At 34.9% G+C, this 18,880-nt stretch overlaps 1 protein-coding gene across 18 annotated transcripts in view; it reads right to left on the bottom strand.

Annotated features, from left to right (window-relative positions):
* SLC39A10 (solute carrier family 39 member 10) overlaps positions 1-18,880 on the bottom strand; it is a 313,899-nt gene that overhangs the window by 48,746 nt on the left and 246,273 nt on the right. For all 18 annotated transcript variants that reach the window (XM_054257743.2, XM_078328065.1, XM_078328060.1 and 15 more), the window contains 2 exons: positions 15,714-16,732; positions 13,216-13,423 (listed from right to left, as the gene is read on the bottom strand). In XM_054257743.2, coding sequence (XP_054113718.1) covers positions 13,216-13,423; positions 15,714-16,721 — 1,216 coding nt within the window. In that variant the 5' untranslated portion in view covers positions 16,722-16,732. The remainder of the gene's footprint in view (positions 1-13,215; positions 13,424-15,713; positions 16,733-18,880) is intronic.

Raw genomic sequence — 18,880 nt, 5'->3', positions numbered from 1 at the left:
GCACTTATTTTTCAGGTCACCTGCTTGGCCCTCTTCCAAGTGTACTCTAGTTTCTCTAATAAACTCTCACTTTGCATAAAATCAATTCTCCACTGTGTTTAAAAACAATTTTTTGCACACAAAAAAGTATTAGAATGAATTCAGCAAAATAGTGGGATACAAAGTTAACACACAAAAATCAGTTGCAGTTTTATATATACTATCAATGAACAATCTGAAATGGAAATTATGAAAACAGTGCCACTTACAATAGCACCAAAAAGAACAAAATAATTAACTAAGGAGATACAAGACTTGTACAATGAAAACTAAAACATTCTGAATGGTATGATGGCATCTCATTGTGGTTTTGATTTGCATTTCTCTAATAATCAGTGATGTTGAGCTTTTTTTCATAGGCTTGTTGGCTGCACATATGTCTTTTTTTTGAAAAGTGTTTATTCATGTCCTTTACTCACTTTTTAATAGGGTTGTTTTTTCTTGTAAATTTGTTTAAATTCCTTGTAGATGCTGGATATTAGACCTTTGTCAATTGCATAAGTCTGCAAAAATTTTCTCCCGTTCTGTAGGTTGTTTGTTTACTCAAGGACATACAGAGGGGAAAAACAGACACCAGGGCCTATTCCATGGTAGAGGTAGGGAGGGACAGCATCACAAAAAATAATTAATGGGCACTAGGAATACCTGGGTGACAAATCTGAACAACAAAATCCTATGACATAAGTTTACCTATATAACAAACCTGCACATGTAACCCTGAACTTAAAAGTTAAATTTGAAAAAAGAGTGAAAAAGAAAACTATAAAACATTGCTGAAAGAAATTAAAGAAGTATAAATTAATGAAAACATATCCCATGTTAATGGATTGGAAGCCTTAATACAGTCATCATTTGGTATCTGCAGAAATTAGTTCCAGTACCGCCCACCGCCCCCCACCCCCCGGGCAGATACCAAAACTGTGGATGCTCAAATGCCTTATGTAATATAGCATAATAATTACATTTAATCTAGCACATCCTCTCGTATATTTTAAATCATTACTAAATTATAGTTGACCATTGACCAACATGGGTTTGAACTGCATGGATCCACTTACTGCACAGATTTTTTTCTGCTTCAGCCACTCCTGAGACAGTTAAGACCAATGGATCCCTCCCTCTTCCTCTTCTTCCTCAGTCTACTCAACATGAAGATGATGAGAATGAAGACCTTTATCATGATTCACTTTCATTTAATCAATAGTTAATATGAGTAATGCATAGAAAATCCTAAAGATTCCACACAGGCACTTGATGTTTCAAGTCACCTGCTTGGCCCTCTTCCAAGTGTGCTCTACTTTCTCCAATAAACTGTCATTTTGCTTAAAATAAATTCTCTGCTGTGTATCCTTACATTATAACTAATAATAAATCCTACATAAATTTCTTATGTATTTTCTAAATATATATTATTTTCTCTAGCTTACTCTGTTCTAAGAATATACAGTATATAATAGATAAACTGTTAACATAAATTCCCCATTTATTTCTTTCACTCAATAAAACCCTGCTTTACTCACCATTCAAACCCCATCTGTAAGCCTAAATTTTCATGGCAGAGGAAAAACAAGAACCCTGATTTTAGCTGAATTAAGGAAAAGTCTTGCAACAAAAGGACACAATCTCTTGGGAGCTCTATAGCCCCCCCCCACCGCCTGATCCTCCCTACACAACCAGGGAGGATGCACTCTTGAAAGTGCCACATCCTGGCTGGAAACCAACCAACACAAAACCAGAGCACTAAACAAAAATACAACCAAGGACCTTCACAGAGTCCACCTCATTCCCCTGCTACCTCCACAAGAACAGGTGCTGGTATCCACAGCTGATAGACCTGAAGACGGATCACACCACAGGTCTCTTTGCAGACACTCCCAGTACCAGCCTGGAGCCCAGTAGCTCCGCTGGATGGCTGGACCAAGAAGAGCAAAAACAATCCCATAGTTAGGGTCTCCCGTAGGGAAAGGGGGAGAACACATCAAGGGAGCACCCGGTGGGACAAAATAATCTGAACAGCAGACCTTGAGTTTTGACTTTAATACTCCACCGACAGCAACAGAAAAGTCAAGATAGAAAGTCAACAAAGAAACAATGAACTTAAACTATACCCTAAAACAAATGGATGTAACAGATTTACCCAACAACTGCATTTTACCCAACAACTGTAGAATGTACATTCTATTCATCAGCATGTCAAACAATCTCCAAGATAGATGACAGGGCACAAAACAAGTCTCAGTAAATTTAAAAAAACAAATTATATCAAGTACTGTCTCAGATCACAATGGAATAAAATTGGAAATCAACTGCAAAAAGAACACTTAAGGCCATCAAAATACAAGGAAATTAAATACCCTGCTCCTGAATGATCACTGTGTCAACCATGAAATCAAGAAAGAATTTTAAAAATTATTTGAACTGAACGATAATAGGGATGCAACCTATCAAAACTTCTAGGATACAGCAAAAGCAGTGCTAAGAGAAAAGTTCATAGCATTAAATGCCTATTACATCTAAAAAAAAGTCTGAAAGAGCACAAATACACAATCTAAGGTCACACCTCACAGAACTGGAGAGGCAATAACAATCCAAACCCAAACCCAGCAGAAGAAAAGAAAACAAAGATGAGAGTAGAAATAAACGAAATTGAAACAAACACACACACACCAATACCAAACATAAATGAAACAAAGGCTGGTTTTTTTGAAAAGATAAATAAAACTGATAGACCATTAGCAAGATAAACCAAGAAAAGAAGAGAGAAGATCCAAATAAGCTCACATAGAAATGAAGCAGGAGATATTACTGCTGATGCCACAGAAATACAAAAGATTATTCAAGTCTACTATGAACACCTTTATGCACATAAAGCAGAAAACCTAGAGCAGACGGATAAATTCCTGGAAATATATAACCCTCCTAGATTAAACCAGGAAATTATAGAAATACCCCAATAACAAGCAGCAACAAAATGATGTTGAAATGGCCAACAAAAAAAAGTCCAGGACTAGATGGATTCACAGCTGAATTCTATCAGACATGCAAAGAATTGGTACCAATCCTACAGACACTATTCCTCAAGCTATAGAAGGAGGGAATCCTCCCTAAATCATTCTATGAAGCAAGTATCAACCTAATACCAACACCAAGTAAGGCCATAACAAGAAAACTACACACCAATATCCTTGATGAACATAGATGCAAAAATCCTCAACAAAATACTAGTGAACCAAATCCAACAGCTTATCAAAAAGGTAATCCACTATGATCAAGTAGGTTTCATACCAGGGATGCAGGAATGGTTTAACATCTGCAAGTCAATAAATGTGATACAGCACATAAACAGAATGAAAAACAAAATCACACTATCATCTCACAATAGACTCTGAAAAAGCATTTGACAAAATCCACATATTTTTATGATTAAAACCCTCAGCAATTTTGCTGAGAAGGGACATACCTTAAGGTAATAAAAGCCATCTATGACAAACCCACAGCTAATATTATACCAAATGGGGAAAAGTTGAAAGCATTCCCAAGAACTGAAACAAGACAAGAATGCCACTTTCACCACTTCTATTCAACACAGTACAGGAAGTCCTAGCCAGAGCAATCACAGAAGAGAAGAGAATCAAGGGCACCCAAATTGGTAAAGAGGAAGTCAAACTGTCACTGTTGATATGATCATATACCTAGAAAACCCTAAAGACTCATCCAGAAAGCTCCCAGCACTAGTAAATGAAATCAACAAAGTATGAGGATACAAAATTTATGTGCATAAATCAGTAGGTTTGCTATCTACCAACAGCAACCAAGCTGAGAATCAAATCAAGAACTCAACCCCTTTTATAATAGCTACAAATAAAATAAAATAAATTTAAAAACTTATTAATATACCTAACCAAGTAGGTTAAAAACCTTTGTAAGGAAAACTATAAAACACTGCTGAAAGAAATCACAGATGACATAAACAAATGGAAACACATCCCATGCTCATAGATGGGTAGAATCAATTGTGAAACTGACCATACTGCCAAAAGCCATCTACAGATTCAATGCAATTCCCATCAAAACAGCATCTTCATTCTTCATAGAACTAGAAAAAAAAAATCTTAAAATTCATATGGAACCAAAAAAGAGCCTGCATAGCAACCATGCAAGACTAAGCAAAAAGAACAAATCTGGACAACTCACATTACCTGACTTCAAACTATCCTAGAAGGCCATAGTCACCAAAACAGCATGGTACTGGTATAAAAATAGTCACATAGACGAAGGGAACAAAACTGAGAACCAGAAATAAAGCCAGATACTTACAGCCAACTGATCTTCAACAAAGCCAACAATAACATAAAGTGGGGAAAGGACAGCCTATTCAACAAATGGTGCTGGGACAACTGGTAAGCCACATGGAGAATAAAACTGGATCCTCTGCTCTCACCTTATACAAAAATCAACTCAAGATGGAGCAAAGACTTAAATCTAAGACTTTAAACCATAACATTGGAACACTGGAAACACCCTTCTAGACATTGGCTTACACAAAGACTTTATGCCAAGAACCTAACAGCAAACACAACAAAAACAAAGAAAACAGATGGGACTTAATTAAACTAAAAAGCTTCACGCAAAAGAAATAATCAGTGGAGTTAACAGACAACCCACAGAGTGGGAGAAAATCTTCACAATCTATACATCCAACAAAGGACTAATATTCAGAATCTACAAAGAACTCAAATCAGCAAGAAAAAAAAATTCCACCTAAAAGTGGCTCAGGACGTGAATAGACCATTTTCAAAAGAAGATATACAAATGGCCAAGAAGCATATGGAAAAATACTCAACAACACTGATTACCAGGGAAATGCAAGTCAAAACCATAATATGATACCACCTCACTCCTGCAAGAATGGCCATAATCAAACAAAACAAAAAATAATAGATGTTGGTATGGATGTGGTGAAAAGGGAACACTTTTACACTGTGGGTGGGAATGTAAGCGAGTACAACAACTACGGAAAAACAGTGTGGCGATTACTTAAAGAACTAAAAGTAGATCTACTATTTGATCCAGCAATCTCCTGACTAGGTATCTACTCAGAAGATAAAAAGCCATTATACGACAAAAATACTTGCACATTTATAGCAGCACAATATGCAGTTCCAAAAACATGGAACCAGCCCAAATGCCCATCAACCAATGAGTGGATAGAGAAAATGTGTTTATACACACACACACACACACACACACACACACACACACACACACCATGGAATACTACACAGCCATAAAAATGAGTAAAACAATGGCATTTGCAGAAACCTGGATGGAACTGGAGACTATTATTCTAAGTGAAGTAACTGAGGAATGAACACTAAACATTGTATGTTCTCACTCATACTGGGAGTTAAGCTTTGAGGATACAAAGGCATAAAAATGATACAATGAATTTTGGGGACTCAGTGGAAAGGGTGGGAGAGGGGTAAGGTATAAAACTACACACTGGGTATAGTATACACTGCTGGAGTGATGGGTGCACCAAAATCTCAGAAATCACCACTAAAGAACTCATTCATGTAACCAAAATCCACCTGTTCCCCAAAACCTACTGAAATAAAAAATAAATTTAAAAGCAAAAAGACAATTATCAACAGAGTAAAAAGGCAATGCATAAAGTAGGAGAAAATATTTGCAAATCATATAAGGAATTAACATTCAGAATAAAAGAACTCCTAAAATTCAAAAACAAAAAGAACCACCAGATTAAAAAATGGGCAACGAACTGTAATAGGCAATTTTTAAAGGGAGATTTTGCCACTAAGCACATTTTTTTTTTAGAAAGTCAGAGAGTTTACCATTCTATAATTAGATGGAGGAAAATGAAGAACCCACTGGAGCAGGAAGAAGCAAGAGTCTTCTAAGGTCTGGCATTTGATGAGATAGGTATTCAGTTACTGTGCATTTCCATTGTTTTTCCATGGAAGAACATACGGCAGAGATTTGGGAACTCGCAATGCCTGAAGCCAGGTTATTCTTATGTTCCATAACTATGTTGTTTGCAGGGCTGTTGTTGTCACAGTAGTGAGTTGTGCCCCAGACAAATGGGGTGCTGGTCTGTTCCCACAAATCAATAGCACTGATCTTCAGGAAAATTCCAATCAGAACTACAATGAGATACTACCTCACACCCTTAGGATGGCTACTATCAAGAAAACAAGTGTTGGCAAAGATGTGAAGAAACTGAGGGCCTTGTATGCTCTTGGTGGTAACATAAAATGGTACAGCCATTATAGAAAACAGGATGGTAGTTCCTTGAAAAGTTAAAAATAGAATTACAATATGATAGGACAATTCCACTTCTGATTATATAACCAAAAGAATTTAAAACAGGGTCTCAGAGAAAGAAAGAGATATGCCCACATTCATAGCAACATTATTCACATTAGGGAAAATAAGTAAGCAACCCAACTGTCCATGGACGGATAAATGCATAAGCAAAATGTGGTATGTGCATGTAATATAGTATTATACAGCCTTAAAAAGGAAGGAATTTTTTGAGGGAGTCTCTTCTGTCACCCAGTATGGAGTGCAGTGGCGTGATCTCGACTCACTGTAATCTCGGCTCACTGTAATCTTGGCTCACTGCAATCTCTGCCTCGCGGTTCAGGAGATTCTCTTGCCTCAACTTCTGGAGTAGCTGGAGTCACAGGCATCCGCCACCACGTCCAGCTAAGTTTTGTATTTTTAGTAGAGATGAGATTTCACCATGTTGGCCAGGCTGGTCTCAAACTCCTGACCTCAAGTGATCCACCCATCTCAGCCTCCCTAAGTGCTGAGATTATATGCCAGAGCCACTGTACCCGGTCAGGAAGGAATTTCTAATGCTGTAACATGGATGAACCTTGAGGACATTATGCTAAGTGAAATAAGCTAGTCACAAAAAGGAAAATAATGTATGGATCTACTTATATGAGGTGCTTAGAATAGACAAAAGCATAAAGACAGTAGATTGATAGGTCTCATGGTCTGGGAAGAGGGGGAAATAGGGAGATACTGTTTAATGGGTATAGAGCTTTGGTTTTACAAGATGAAAAGTTACAGAGGCAGACAGTATGGATGATTGTGTAACATTATGAATATATTTAATATCACCAAACTGTATACTTAAAAATTGTTAAAATGACAAATTTTGTTACTATATTCACCATAGTAAAAAAAAAAAACTGGAAAAAAACTGCTAAAAAGGCAAATTTTATGTTATATGTATTTTACCACAATTTTGAAAACATTTATATAGCTAAAAATGGCAAAGCTCAAAATAAACCCAAAGTCTCTTTTTTTGGAGACAGGATCTCACTCTATTATCCAGGTTGGAGTGCAGACTGCAGCTCACTACAGCCTCAATCTCCTGGGCTCAGGTAATCCTCTTGCCTCCACCTCCCAAGTAGGTGGGACTACAGGCATGCACCACCATGCCCACCTAATTTTTTCAAAAATTTTAAAATTATTTGTAGAGACAGGGTCTCCCTATGTTGCCCAGACTAGTCTCAAACTCCTGGCCTCAAGGGATCCTCTTGCCTCAGACTCTAAAGTGCTGGGATTACAGGTGTGAGCCACTGCTCCCAGCCAGTCTTCTAATTTTTAATACACTGTTTTCTCCACTAAATTAAAGTCATTTCAGAGAATCCTTGGCCACGTGATTTATTACTAATGTGTCTACCTTAAAGAGGTGGCTTCACAGAAAAGAAAATATATTTTAAAAAAAATAAAGTACAATTAAACATGAAAGTAGAAGGAATACTAACTTTATTAATCCAAATGAATAGAGGCAAACAGGCAAAAGAGTATCTCTACCTTGACAAAATAAACTTATAACTACATAAAATTATCAGAATATATTTATTTCAATGCCAACTAAAAATATACATAAGCAGTAACATTAATTATTTATTTGACATGTATCATACATTATCACTTACTCCTGTCAATCCCAAATAAGGAGAAAAGAGCTAGATTTCCCTTTTCAGATAAATCAGAAATTTTCCAGATATTTTCTATAGATTGTGACTATTCCTGGACAACTATTTCATTAGGAAAACAGTCCTACTATTCTCCTAAGTATACTACATTATAAACACATTTTCTTATATTATTACTTTTTAAAAATCTTCAGCTTTCTAAAAGCACTACAAATTCAAATGATAGTTCATTCTTCTAATATGGAATCTTCAAGGAATTACAATCCTTTTGACCTATGAGCAGAAATGTGAAGTTGTTTTGAACTTACTATACTTAAATTACTTTCCCATGTTATTTAAATACTTTATTTGTAAAATCTGTAACATTTAAATTTAAGCTTACATAAACTCTATCCTAATTTCCTACATGTAGAAAAAAAGGCAATGATGGTAAATAAATTTGTTTTGATTTCTAACCAGATTGTTGTGCTTTTTAAATCACAATTTATTTGGTATAAAGCAAAAACAAAACAAATAAAAGATACTGTTTTAAAATCTTATATAAAACAATATACAAACTATTAAATACCACTGGTAAATGTTTTATTTGTACCCAAGATAGCATATGCAATAAAAAAGTGCCAAATGTCTGAAACAAGCTTCACTTATTCTGCAAATTAGGTTGCTTAAAACACTAAAGGTCTTCAAGCTTAGTTATTCACCAACTCCCTTTCTCATTATCTAGAGAGAAAATGCATTCTTTTAAAAAGAAGCGCTCATCTGTGGAAACTTTCTAATTAACTTGGTTCAAAGCATGTGCAAGATGGCAATTTTCTACACTGCTTCAGCATTTTAATTGACAGAAAGTGCTTAGCAGCCTATTCACAACCCCCCTTGGTAATTAAGCTAGGGTCAACTCTATGACTAAATGAGCCAATCTTGTGAAACAAACGATTTCTACCATACACAGTATATAGCATATTAGGTTTACAGCAGTCTTTGAACAAAGTTAATGAGGTAGTAGCTATGCCACTATGGGAGATTTATATAGAACAAGTTAACCTTTTTTAATCGTGCAGTAGTCATTAAAACTAATTACTAGCAGGGCATTATCTCTAACAATTATTAACATCTATCAGCACATCATTAATTCAAGCTGCATTTCTGACAATGCTAATAACCACCTGCAAACAACTAATCAATATTCACTATTAGTAACATATTTGTTTTCAAAGCAAGTACAATTTCCTCTAAAGCTTTTCATATTGAATAAGCTGTAGCTTTCAATATTACTATAGTCAAGCATCTGTCAACAGCTTCATTACAATATATCGATTATGGCACTATTACAATACAGACAATTCTAATTAAAAGTTATAATCCACAGGTAACATAACAACAAAGAACAAGAATCTTTTAGAAGCCTTCAAAATAAGGAAAAAAGCTATTTTAACTTTAAATCAAACAATCTTGTCAGTCTCCATTTTTCTCTGTAAGGAACAAATAAATGTATTTTATTTTTAATTAAGTTTAATCTCAGACCTAGCTTCCGCTTTCTCCTGCCACAGTGAGAATTTGCAGGCACCTCAGAGGGACTAGGCCACTCAGGGCGCTCATTCATCCAAGATCAATAAGCATGAAGCCAAGAAAGAGGACTAATTTATCTATTCAAAGATCAGAATTCAGATCTAGTTCAAAGACCCACTTTCTCTGCCTTTACTGATCTTATCAGACAACCTCATTTGTTTACCAAGAAGATCAGTTTTGAATTTTTTTTAAACCACCTTATCTATACTTACAACAATACTTGCAAGTCCGTCAAAGTTACTACCAAAATTAATTCTATAAAACTCTCCTTATTTCTCTGCCACTTATATTCTAGCAAAGCACTCTCTAAAACCTTTTCAGGAGGAAACAGTAGAGCAGGGAGTATAAGAATTACAGCACAGTGGTTATGATTATATGCTGTAGAAGGAGAATACTATAGTTCATAGCATGGCTCTGCTACCTGGCAGTTGTGTGACCTTGGGCAAGTTACCGGACTTATTCTGTAAGCCTCCTTTTCCTCACCAAATCAAAGTAAACAAAAGTGCCTGCATCGTGGATTTAATAAATTAAATGAAATATCCTTATAAAAATGTTTAGTACAGCACATGGTGAGGTCCCAATAAACATAGGTTATTATGGTTAATTTATCCAAAGTTATTTTCCTATTACAAAGATATTAACCAGAAATAGAAATATAGGTGCCTAGAGGACTACTTTTCATGTAATATTTTCTTTTACTTGTATCTCTATCTCAAATAAGATTCTTATCTACCTTATTCCTACGCTATGAAATGTTTTAAAATTCTGTCCTTTCTTGGCTAGGCACGGTGGCTCACGCCTGTAATCCCAGCACTTTGGGAGGCCAAAGTAGGTGGATCATAAGGTCAAGAGATCAAGACCATCCTGGCCAACATGGTGAAACCACATCTCTACTAAAAATACAAAAATTAGCTGGGCGTGGTGGTAAACGCCTGTAGTCCCAGCTACTTGCGAGGCTGAGGCAGGAGAATTGCTTGAAGCTGGGAGGTGGAGGTTGCAGTGAGCCGAGATTGTGCCACTGCTCTATAGCCTAGAGACAGAGCAAGACTCCATCTCAAAAATAATAATAATAATAACCTCTCAATCCTTTATCATGCAAGTCTATATTCATACATACTATTTTGCTCATTTTAAATACTATCCTCTAAAGCCACTCTATCTTGGGTATTTCAACCACAACTGTGTTCACAGTAATTCCATCATAGTTTTTCATTACTTTCTGGTTAAAAAAAAAGCTCACGAAAATCCAACTAATTTTGAGAACATTCATTATCAAAGTATACCAGGCTGATTGATATATTCATATAATGATCTTCAAAGACACATTTCAACAAGTCTTTCCTGGATTATAACTGAACACTTATAGGCTAATATTAAGCAACTCTATTCATTCAATCAACATAAGTGCTTAAAAGGTTTAGTCACTGTATTTAAGTAACTAAAGTCCAATAAAACAGATTAATTCAATTGTTAAGATCCTCCAAGATCTATACGGTGAGGGAGACATCTAAAGGTGTCAAGGAAGGGAAGATAATTTAGCCCATAATTTAGCCTAGGATGGCCACTAAGTCTACCCAGAGAGGTCAATACTTGATCTGAATCTTTGAGGAATCATAGTCATCAGTCAGGCACAGAAGTTTAGAATGTGAAAGGGGAGAGGGATGGGAGAAAAATGGTACAATCTATTATCAGTAGGTTGTTATGGTTAGAACTGAGAAAAGAGGAGAGAAATGAATGACGAGGGGTAAGAATGTCAAGGTAGGCAGGGAGGATCGTATTACGGAAGTCTTGTGGCCCAAATAAAGGACTCTGAACAATATAGCATGATGCAGTTTCCTAAAATGCATGAGAAAAAAATATAACTAGCACATCACATCATAATCCATGTTCCAGTGATATAAAACCAATTATTAGTGATACAATACAAAGTATTTAATAGTATAAAGATAGATGAGAAAAATCACAAAAGTGATACCAGAACTAACTAAACCTGGAAGACAATGTCATAGGGATTACATACTCAGAGGTTTTATCAGACAGACCTTAGGGTTTGTGGGCTCTGTCAGCTTCCTTATCTTGATTTTAGAAACAAGAATTTTATAATATCTCCCTCACAGGATTACTGCTAAAATTTAGTGGGGGGAAAAAAAAGGCATTTAAAACAGCACATAAGACAGCAAAATGGGGCCGGCCGCGGTGGCTCATGACTGTAATCCCAGCACTTTGGGAGGGCAAGGCGGGCAGATCACGAGGTCAAGAGATGGAGACCATCATGGCCAGCATGGTGAAACCCATCTCTACTAAAAATACATTAGCCAGGTATGGTGATGCTTGCCTGCAGTCCCAGCTACTTGGGAGGCTGAGGCTGGAGAATTGCTTGGAACAGGAAAACGGAAGTTGCAGTGAGCAGGGATCGCACCACTGCACTCCAGCCTGGAGATAGAGCGAGACTCCGTCTCAAAATAATAAATAAATAAATAAATAAATGCAAAAATGGTTACAGGATTGAATCCCAGTACTACCACTTATTTGCTCTGAGATATTAGAAGAGTTACTGGGAAGAGTAACTCCTAAGAGTGTTGTGAGGAGTAAATGAATTCAGTTTAGAACAGTGTCTACAATATGTGTTTAAGTAAATAAGATAAAAAGATGCATGTATTAATGAAATGTTAGCTATCACTATAAAGAAAAATTCTATGTCAGAGAATCTCTTTGCATTTCAGAAAGATAAATCTAGTTTAAGTGCTAAAGATGTCATGCAAGGGAACAAGAACACAAGCAGGGAAGGTTATGAAGTTATTTCAACAATCCAATCACCAAGAAAATCCACAACTGTTATGACAGAGTGAATGGAGTTAGAAGATGTTGAAGAGATAGATTTAACTGGACTTCATACCTGATTATAGAATCAGAAAAAAGGGTAAAGATAAAAAAAAAAAGTCAAAGAGTTCCATATTTTATCAAAAGAATGATATTTAATGGTATTTGAAATTCGTTAAGGGGTATAAATTTGTGTGGAGTAGAAGTTTTGAAATATTAAGTGGGAGGTACCTGTGAACATCAAGGTGGAGCCAAGTGGGTATGATGAAAAAAGAGCCTAAGAGAAATTTAAAAATAGTTTTGGTTTTACCCTAGTTGAAGCTTTCTAGAAATACCCATAATAAAGTTCATGTGTCAAGTTTAGTAGGCATTTCTCAGACATTCCTGGAGTTTAAACACAGTAGCTTCCCTTTTTATGTCTTTAAAATTTTAATCATCATTGCTTTTCAATAGAAGTGCGCTGATAAATGTTAAATAATTAGAAGACCAAATAACTTTATTTAGGGATCCCATTATTTATTTTTGCTCATCAAAAATAATTTACTTATCACAAACCTGTATTTCCTTTTTAATCTAGTTTTCCATCCATAGCAAAATCCCTTTGTAATATGCCAGAAGAGATAAACAAAAAGTACGGTGGTTCCTGTCTTCCCCCAGTTTCTTTTAAACATGCATATGTAAACCTGATCAAAATATACTTAAAGTCTGACACGAAAATAAAGCCAATTATTTAGGATTATGTTCTAATTCAACTATAGCTTAAAAAGTAAGTACAGGTACTATAAGGAGAAAAACTTAAAATCTCTCTTACCTGATGCCCCTATATTTGCCTTATCTTCAGGAACCAGATTTTTATCTTTATTTATATCTTCAACTAAAAGTTTGTCAAAATGCTCAATACAAAGTCGGCTGTCGATTTGATATAACAACGCAGGGCAAAGGTATGTAAATAAATCAGTTGAGATGGGAGAGTTGGCACCATGACCATAGTATTTTAATAACTGAGTGACGTTCAAACACTGCAAGGAAAGTGATAAAACAAATTAAATAAGAGTGTCTTTAAGGAGATTATGCAGAAAAATAAATTACTGCCTAATAAAAAATATCCTAAAATTGTAAATAATCTGAAAAACATAAGTTTTTATTACAAATAAAACTTTTTAATAAGAAATTATAATAGAGATATACTCAACTATATTACCCAAAACTTATCATGGACTTTAATAATTTTTCTACTCCAACACCTGAAAGATAATGACTTTCTGTCATGGATAAGGATGACTCACAACTATATCCCCAAGATTCTCACGGGATGACGAGAAAAATCATTTCCCTATCAAACTGCAATCATCGGTGACTCAAGATCCTTATCTGTGAAACAGATTAAATAGATTTAGAGTACTTTACTGGCTTATATTAAAATACACCATAATATAGACATTTTCATTGCCATATGCACTCCAAAAGCATACTGTTTCGGAAAATTCTAGCCCAACGTCAGCTGTTAGGAACAAAACTGGAAGATAAAACTAAAGGCAGCTTCATCCACTGGCACTTTAAAAAAAAAAAAGCTTAAAACCGATGAAAAGAAGAGAAAGCAAAAATAATAGAAAACAAAACAAAGCAGAAAACAAATAGCAAACGACTTTGGATCCATCATATGGTAAAAACAAGTAACTAAAATTAAGGCAAAAGAGATTGGCACTGTCCCTTTTTCACATATATCCACTCTGGTTGCATGCTTATTATTGACTTGCTACCTCATTGTATGGTTTTATCTATGCACACACACAAAAAAACCCATCAAAAACTAAAATCAAAACCTATAAACAAACAAAAATGATTCTTCTTAGGTTTTTTTTTTTGCACCACTTACTTGCTTTTTATCTTTTTAGATCTTAATTACCACGAGATACTACCCTATTAAAAGTACTGAACATTTCAGAATCATGAGATTCCCGGTATACATCAGAATTATCAGAATACCAACAAGTCTAATGATACAAACGTCATGGATGTGATACAAAGAGGAAATGAACAATAAGATCTTGCAATTATCAACAAAATATTCTGGGATATTATTCTAAGTCATAAAAATTAATTATCCTAAGTCATAATAATTAATGCACTGTAATCCCAGCACTTTGGGAAGTTAAAGCTAAAGAATTGCTTGAGGCCAAGAGTTTGAGACCAGTCTGGTCAATATAGTAAGACCCCATCTCTTCAAAAAATAAATTTTTGAAAATAATAATGAATGCATACTTTAAAACCATACTAAGATTTTAATATATGTTATTTTAAAATCAGTATTTATAACTGTTAAAAAGCAAATAACTGATGATTTATCTAGGGAAGAAACACAAAGATATTTGCCTAGATATAAAACATATCTCAATGATAGTGACAGAAAAGGATGCAGTCATTTTCCAGTTGATGGTGCTACTTTCTGTACATATGAACAAAAAATTCAACATTTTCTTCTAAACTTTAATAAGAATGCTACAAATATAATAAATGAGGAATCGATATCCCTTTAATGAAACTAAAATGAATGTGCTTAAGGTGAACAGTTAAAAAGAAAATCAAGAAGGAGCCAATCAAATGTGTTAAGTACCCAACAGTATGAAAATTTTAAAGGAAAACAGGACATCTCATTACTGTTAGTTTCTTATTATTATACCTTTTATATTCATCCTAAGTCTGTGAAAGGCCTGAGAAAAAAACAATTATCATAAGTAGGCCTTATCATAAAGTGACACAGAGAAAACAAGCTAACCATATGTGTAAAATACCTGACTTCCCAGCTAGATCGATGACTTGCAACCAACAGTTAATTCAATAAATTAATAATTTATGAACTAGAAACTGTTCTAGTTACTCCCCAAGAGGACAAGTTGAACAATAAAAACACATTTTAATTTTCAAATACCTAAAATGCGGCTACCAATAACAATAAACAACTAGTTTGGAGAGTCAAATAATTCATAAGGAATACATTTTCTAACAACATTACAACACTTAGTCTTCAGATGTGTACTACAAAAAAAATTTTCTTAACGATACATTTAGATTTGAGGAGACCAAACTGGAAAACAAATACAAGTGAAAATTCAAATTTTAAAAATCTTTATACTGATTTTGATTCCTTAATGTATTTTGTTCAGGAACATTACCTGATGTTTCACAGGTACACATATGGAAATGAGGTTAAATATGATTAATACTCCCCTGTTATTTACCCTGTCTTTAAAATGTACCACAATTATCTGAGAATTAAGAAGCAGCTATCAGACATCTTTTTATACTTACTTCATGATGATGGTCGTCTTCATTAAGATCTTTTCTCAAAGAAATTATTCCATTATTTTTAACATGTGGTGCTTCTCTCTTTCTAGTATGTCGAAGTTCACCTTCATTATCAGGATCAAGATCTTGGTGTCCATGACCAGGATCATGACCATTACGTTCTGGAAGATGTACATGAGAATGACCTGGGTTATGTACACGATCAGGTTTGTGGACCCGATTATGCTCATACTGTTCACCCTGATCATGGTTAGGGGGAAAACCTGGTGTAATAACCTCAGAATTTTCATTACTTTTCCTCCCTTTTTTCTTCCTTTTTCCTTTCGGTAGTTTAACATCAGATTGTTCCTGGGTTTTATTGGTCTCTGTTGAAGGTTCATGGCTAGGCTCCCCACGTTCACTGGGAGTAATGGAATCATTATGAAAATGGTGAGTATTATTATGATCAAGATGATGATGCAAACGATGGTGATGACGTAGGCGGTGATTATGGTCATGCATATGTTTATCATCAGATTTTACAGATACTTCAATTGTCTCTTTCTCTGGATCACATTTATGGTTTCTTTTTGTTGATATACTGGTCACAGTTTGATTTTCTGAATTTAAATGATTATGGGAATGCTGGTGGTTATGTGAGTGAAAATGCTTTCCCTCTTGAACTGCCAAGATATCTAAGTGAGAAACATGATCGTGGCCAAGATCCTCATGATTAATCTCAACTACTTTTCTCTCTCCAAGGCCCAAGTTTGTTAAAAGTTTCTCCAAACCAAAAAAGGATAATCTTCCATTTTCACCATAACGCTCAAAAAGTTTTTCAATATAGTATTTTTTTTCATTTTCAGCAGCTTGCTTTGAAAATTTGCTTGGCTCCAATTCTGTCATTCCACGATGCTGTCTGTGAAGCGCCTCAGGGCCATGGTCATGTTCTTCATGGCAATGGTTGCAATGATGAAAAATAAATGTCAGCAAACAAATGAGGCAAAATTTTGTGTGCATATGTACCTTCATTTCTATTTTTCCTAAAGAGATTTAAAGAGAGAGACGAGTATTAGTTTCTACCTAGGCACATTCAAAATGATCACAAATGCTCAGAAGTTGCCAATCCACTAAAAAAAGTTTTACTCCATTTCCTTCATGATAAAATATATTAACAATAAGAGAAAAGTGAAATTGTCATTATTCACAAATGGTAGAATTATGCATCATGTCTTAAAGAACTTTAAGAATTAATAAGTTAGTTTAGGACAATTACTGAATATAAGGAAAATAACAAATTATATTTCTATAGACCAGCAATAATTAGAAAATAAAAGTCAAAAATAGTAACATTTACAGTAGCAAATAGCTAGGAATATATCTACCAAAAGACATAGAAGAACTTTACATAGAAAAGGATCACATATTAATGAGAGAAATAAAAGACCTAAATAAATGGATGGTCATATCATATTATGATTGGATAACCCATGTATCCAATACAACTCAAGTCAAAATCTCAGGAATTATTTTGTGAAAACTGATTAACTGTTTTAAATATTTATGTGGAAACAGAAAGGGCCAAGAATGCTAAGATGACCTTGATGAACAAAATTAAAGCATTTACTCTATGAATTATTAAAGACACTGTGGTATTTGGTACAGTAACTAAGAAAGAAACAGAAAACAAAAGCCTACAACCAGAAAGGATGGTCTTTTCCTTGGTGCTTGGTCAATCAGGTTGCCACACAAAAGAAAATAAAATTTGACCCTTACCTCACATCGTTACAAAAATCAATCACTAATAGTTGGTGAACATAAATCTGAAACAAGAAATGCTAAAATGATAAAGTGTGCAAAATTATCCAGTTCAATGGTAGCCACTAGTCACATACAGGTACTTAAATTAACTAAAATTGAATTTAAAATGAATCCTGTCAGTCACCCTGGCCACGTACTAATTGCTCAATAGCCACATGCAGCTAATGGCTACCATCCTGGACAATGCAAACAGAAAATATCCATCATTATAGAAAGTTCTATTGGACAAGCATACTTCAAGAATCTAGAAATATAATGTGAGCCAATTATCTAATTTTGAAGTGTTCCAGAATAGATGAAACTAATTTCATACTATTTTAACTCATTATATCCAAAATATTCTCACTTCAACATCAAGATAAAAATTATTAAAATGTTTTACACTCTTTTTAATATTATGTCTTTGAAATCTGTCACTCATTTTACACTTATAGCATATCCTAATTCTGTCTAACTGTATTTCAACTGCTCAACAGCCACATGTGTCTACTGGCTACTGTATTAGAAAGTACAGATCTTGAAGACTTGGAAGACTAACTTTAAGACCTTCAAGAGAGAACACAAAATTGATAATATGCTACACTGAAATTAAGAATTTATGTTTCATATGGAACCAAAAGAGAGCCTGCATAGTCAAGACAATCCTAAGAAAAAAGAAAAAAGCTGGAGGCATCACACTACCTTACTTCAAACTATACTACAAGGCTACAGTAATCAAAACAGCAGGGCACTGATACCAAAACAGAGATATAGACCAATGGAACAGAACAGAGGTCTCTGAGGCACCACCACATATCTATAACCATCTGATCTTTGACAAACTTGACAAAAACAAACATGGGGAAAGGATTCCCTATTTAGTAAATAGTGTCAGGAAAACTGGCTAGTCATGTACAGAAAACAGAAACTGGACCCCTTCCTGACACCTTACATTAAAATTAATTCCAGATGGATTAAAGACTTAAACAAAAGACCTAACACCATAAAAACCCTAGAAGAAAATCTAGGCAAAAGCATTCAGGACACAGGCATAGGCAAGGACTTCATGACTAAAACACCAAAAAGTACTGGCAGGGATCTAATTAAACTCCAGAGCTCCTGTACAGCAAAAGAAACAATCACTAGAGTGAACCAGCAATCAACAGAATGGGTAAAATTTTTTGCAACCTACCCATCTCACAAAGGGCTAATATCCAGAATCTACAAAGAACTAAAACAGAGTTACAACAAACAAACCCATTCAAAAGTGGGCATAGGATAGGAAGACACTTTTCAAAAGAAGACATATATAAGGCCAACAAACATGAAAAAAATGCTCATCATCACTGGTCATTAGAGAAATGCAAATCAAAACCACATTGAGATACCCC

The sequence above is a fragment of the Callithrix jacchus genome, chromosome 6 (assembly GCF_049354715.1).
Source record: "Callithrix jacchus isolate 240 chromosome 6, calJac240_pri, whole genome shotgun sequence".
Lineage (NCBI taxonomy): Eukaryota > Metazoa > Chordata > Mammalia > Primates > Cebidae > Callithrix > Callithrix jacchus.
The sequence above is the reverse complement of the archived record's forward strand: the minus strand, read 5'-3'. Positions and strand labels throughout refer to the sequence as shown.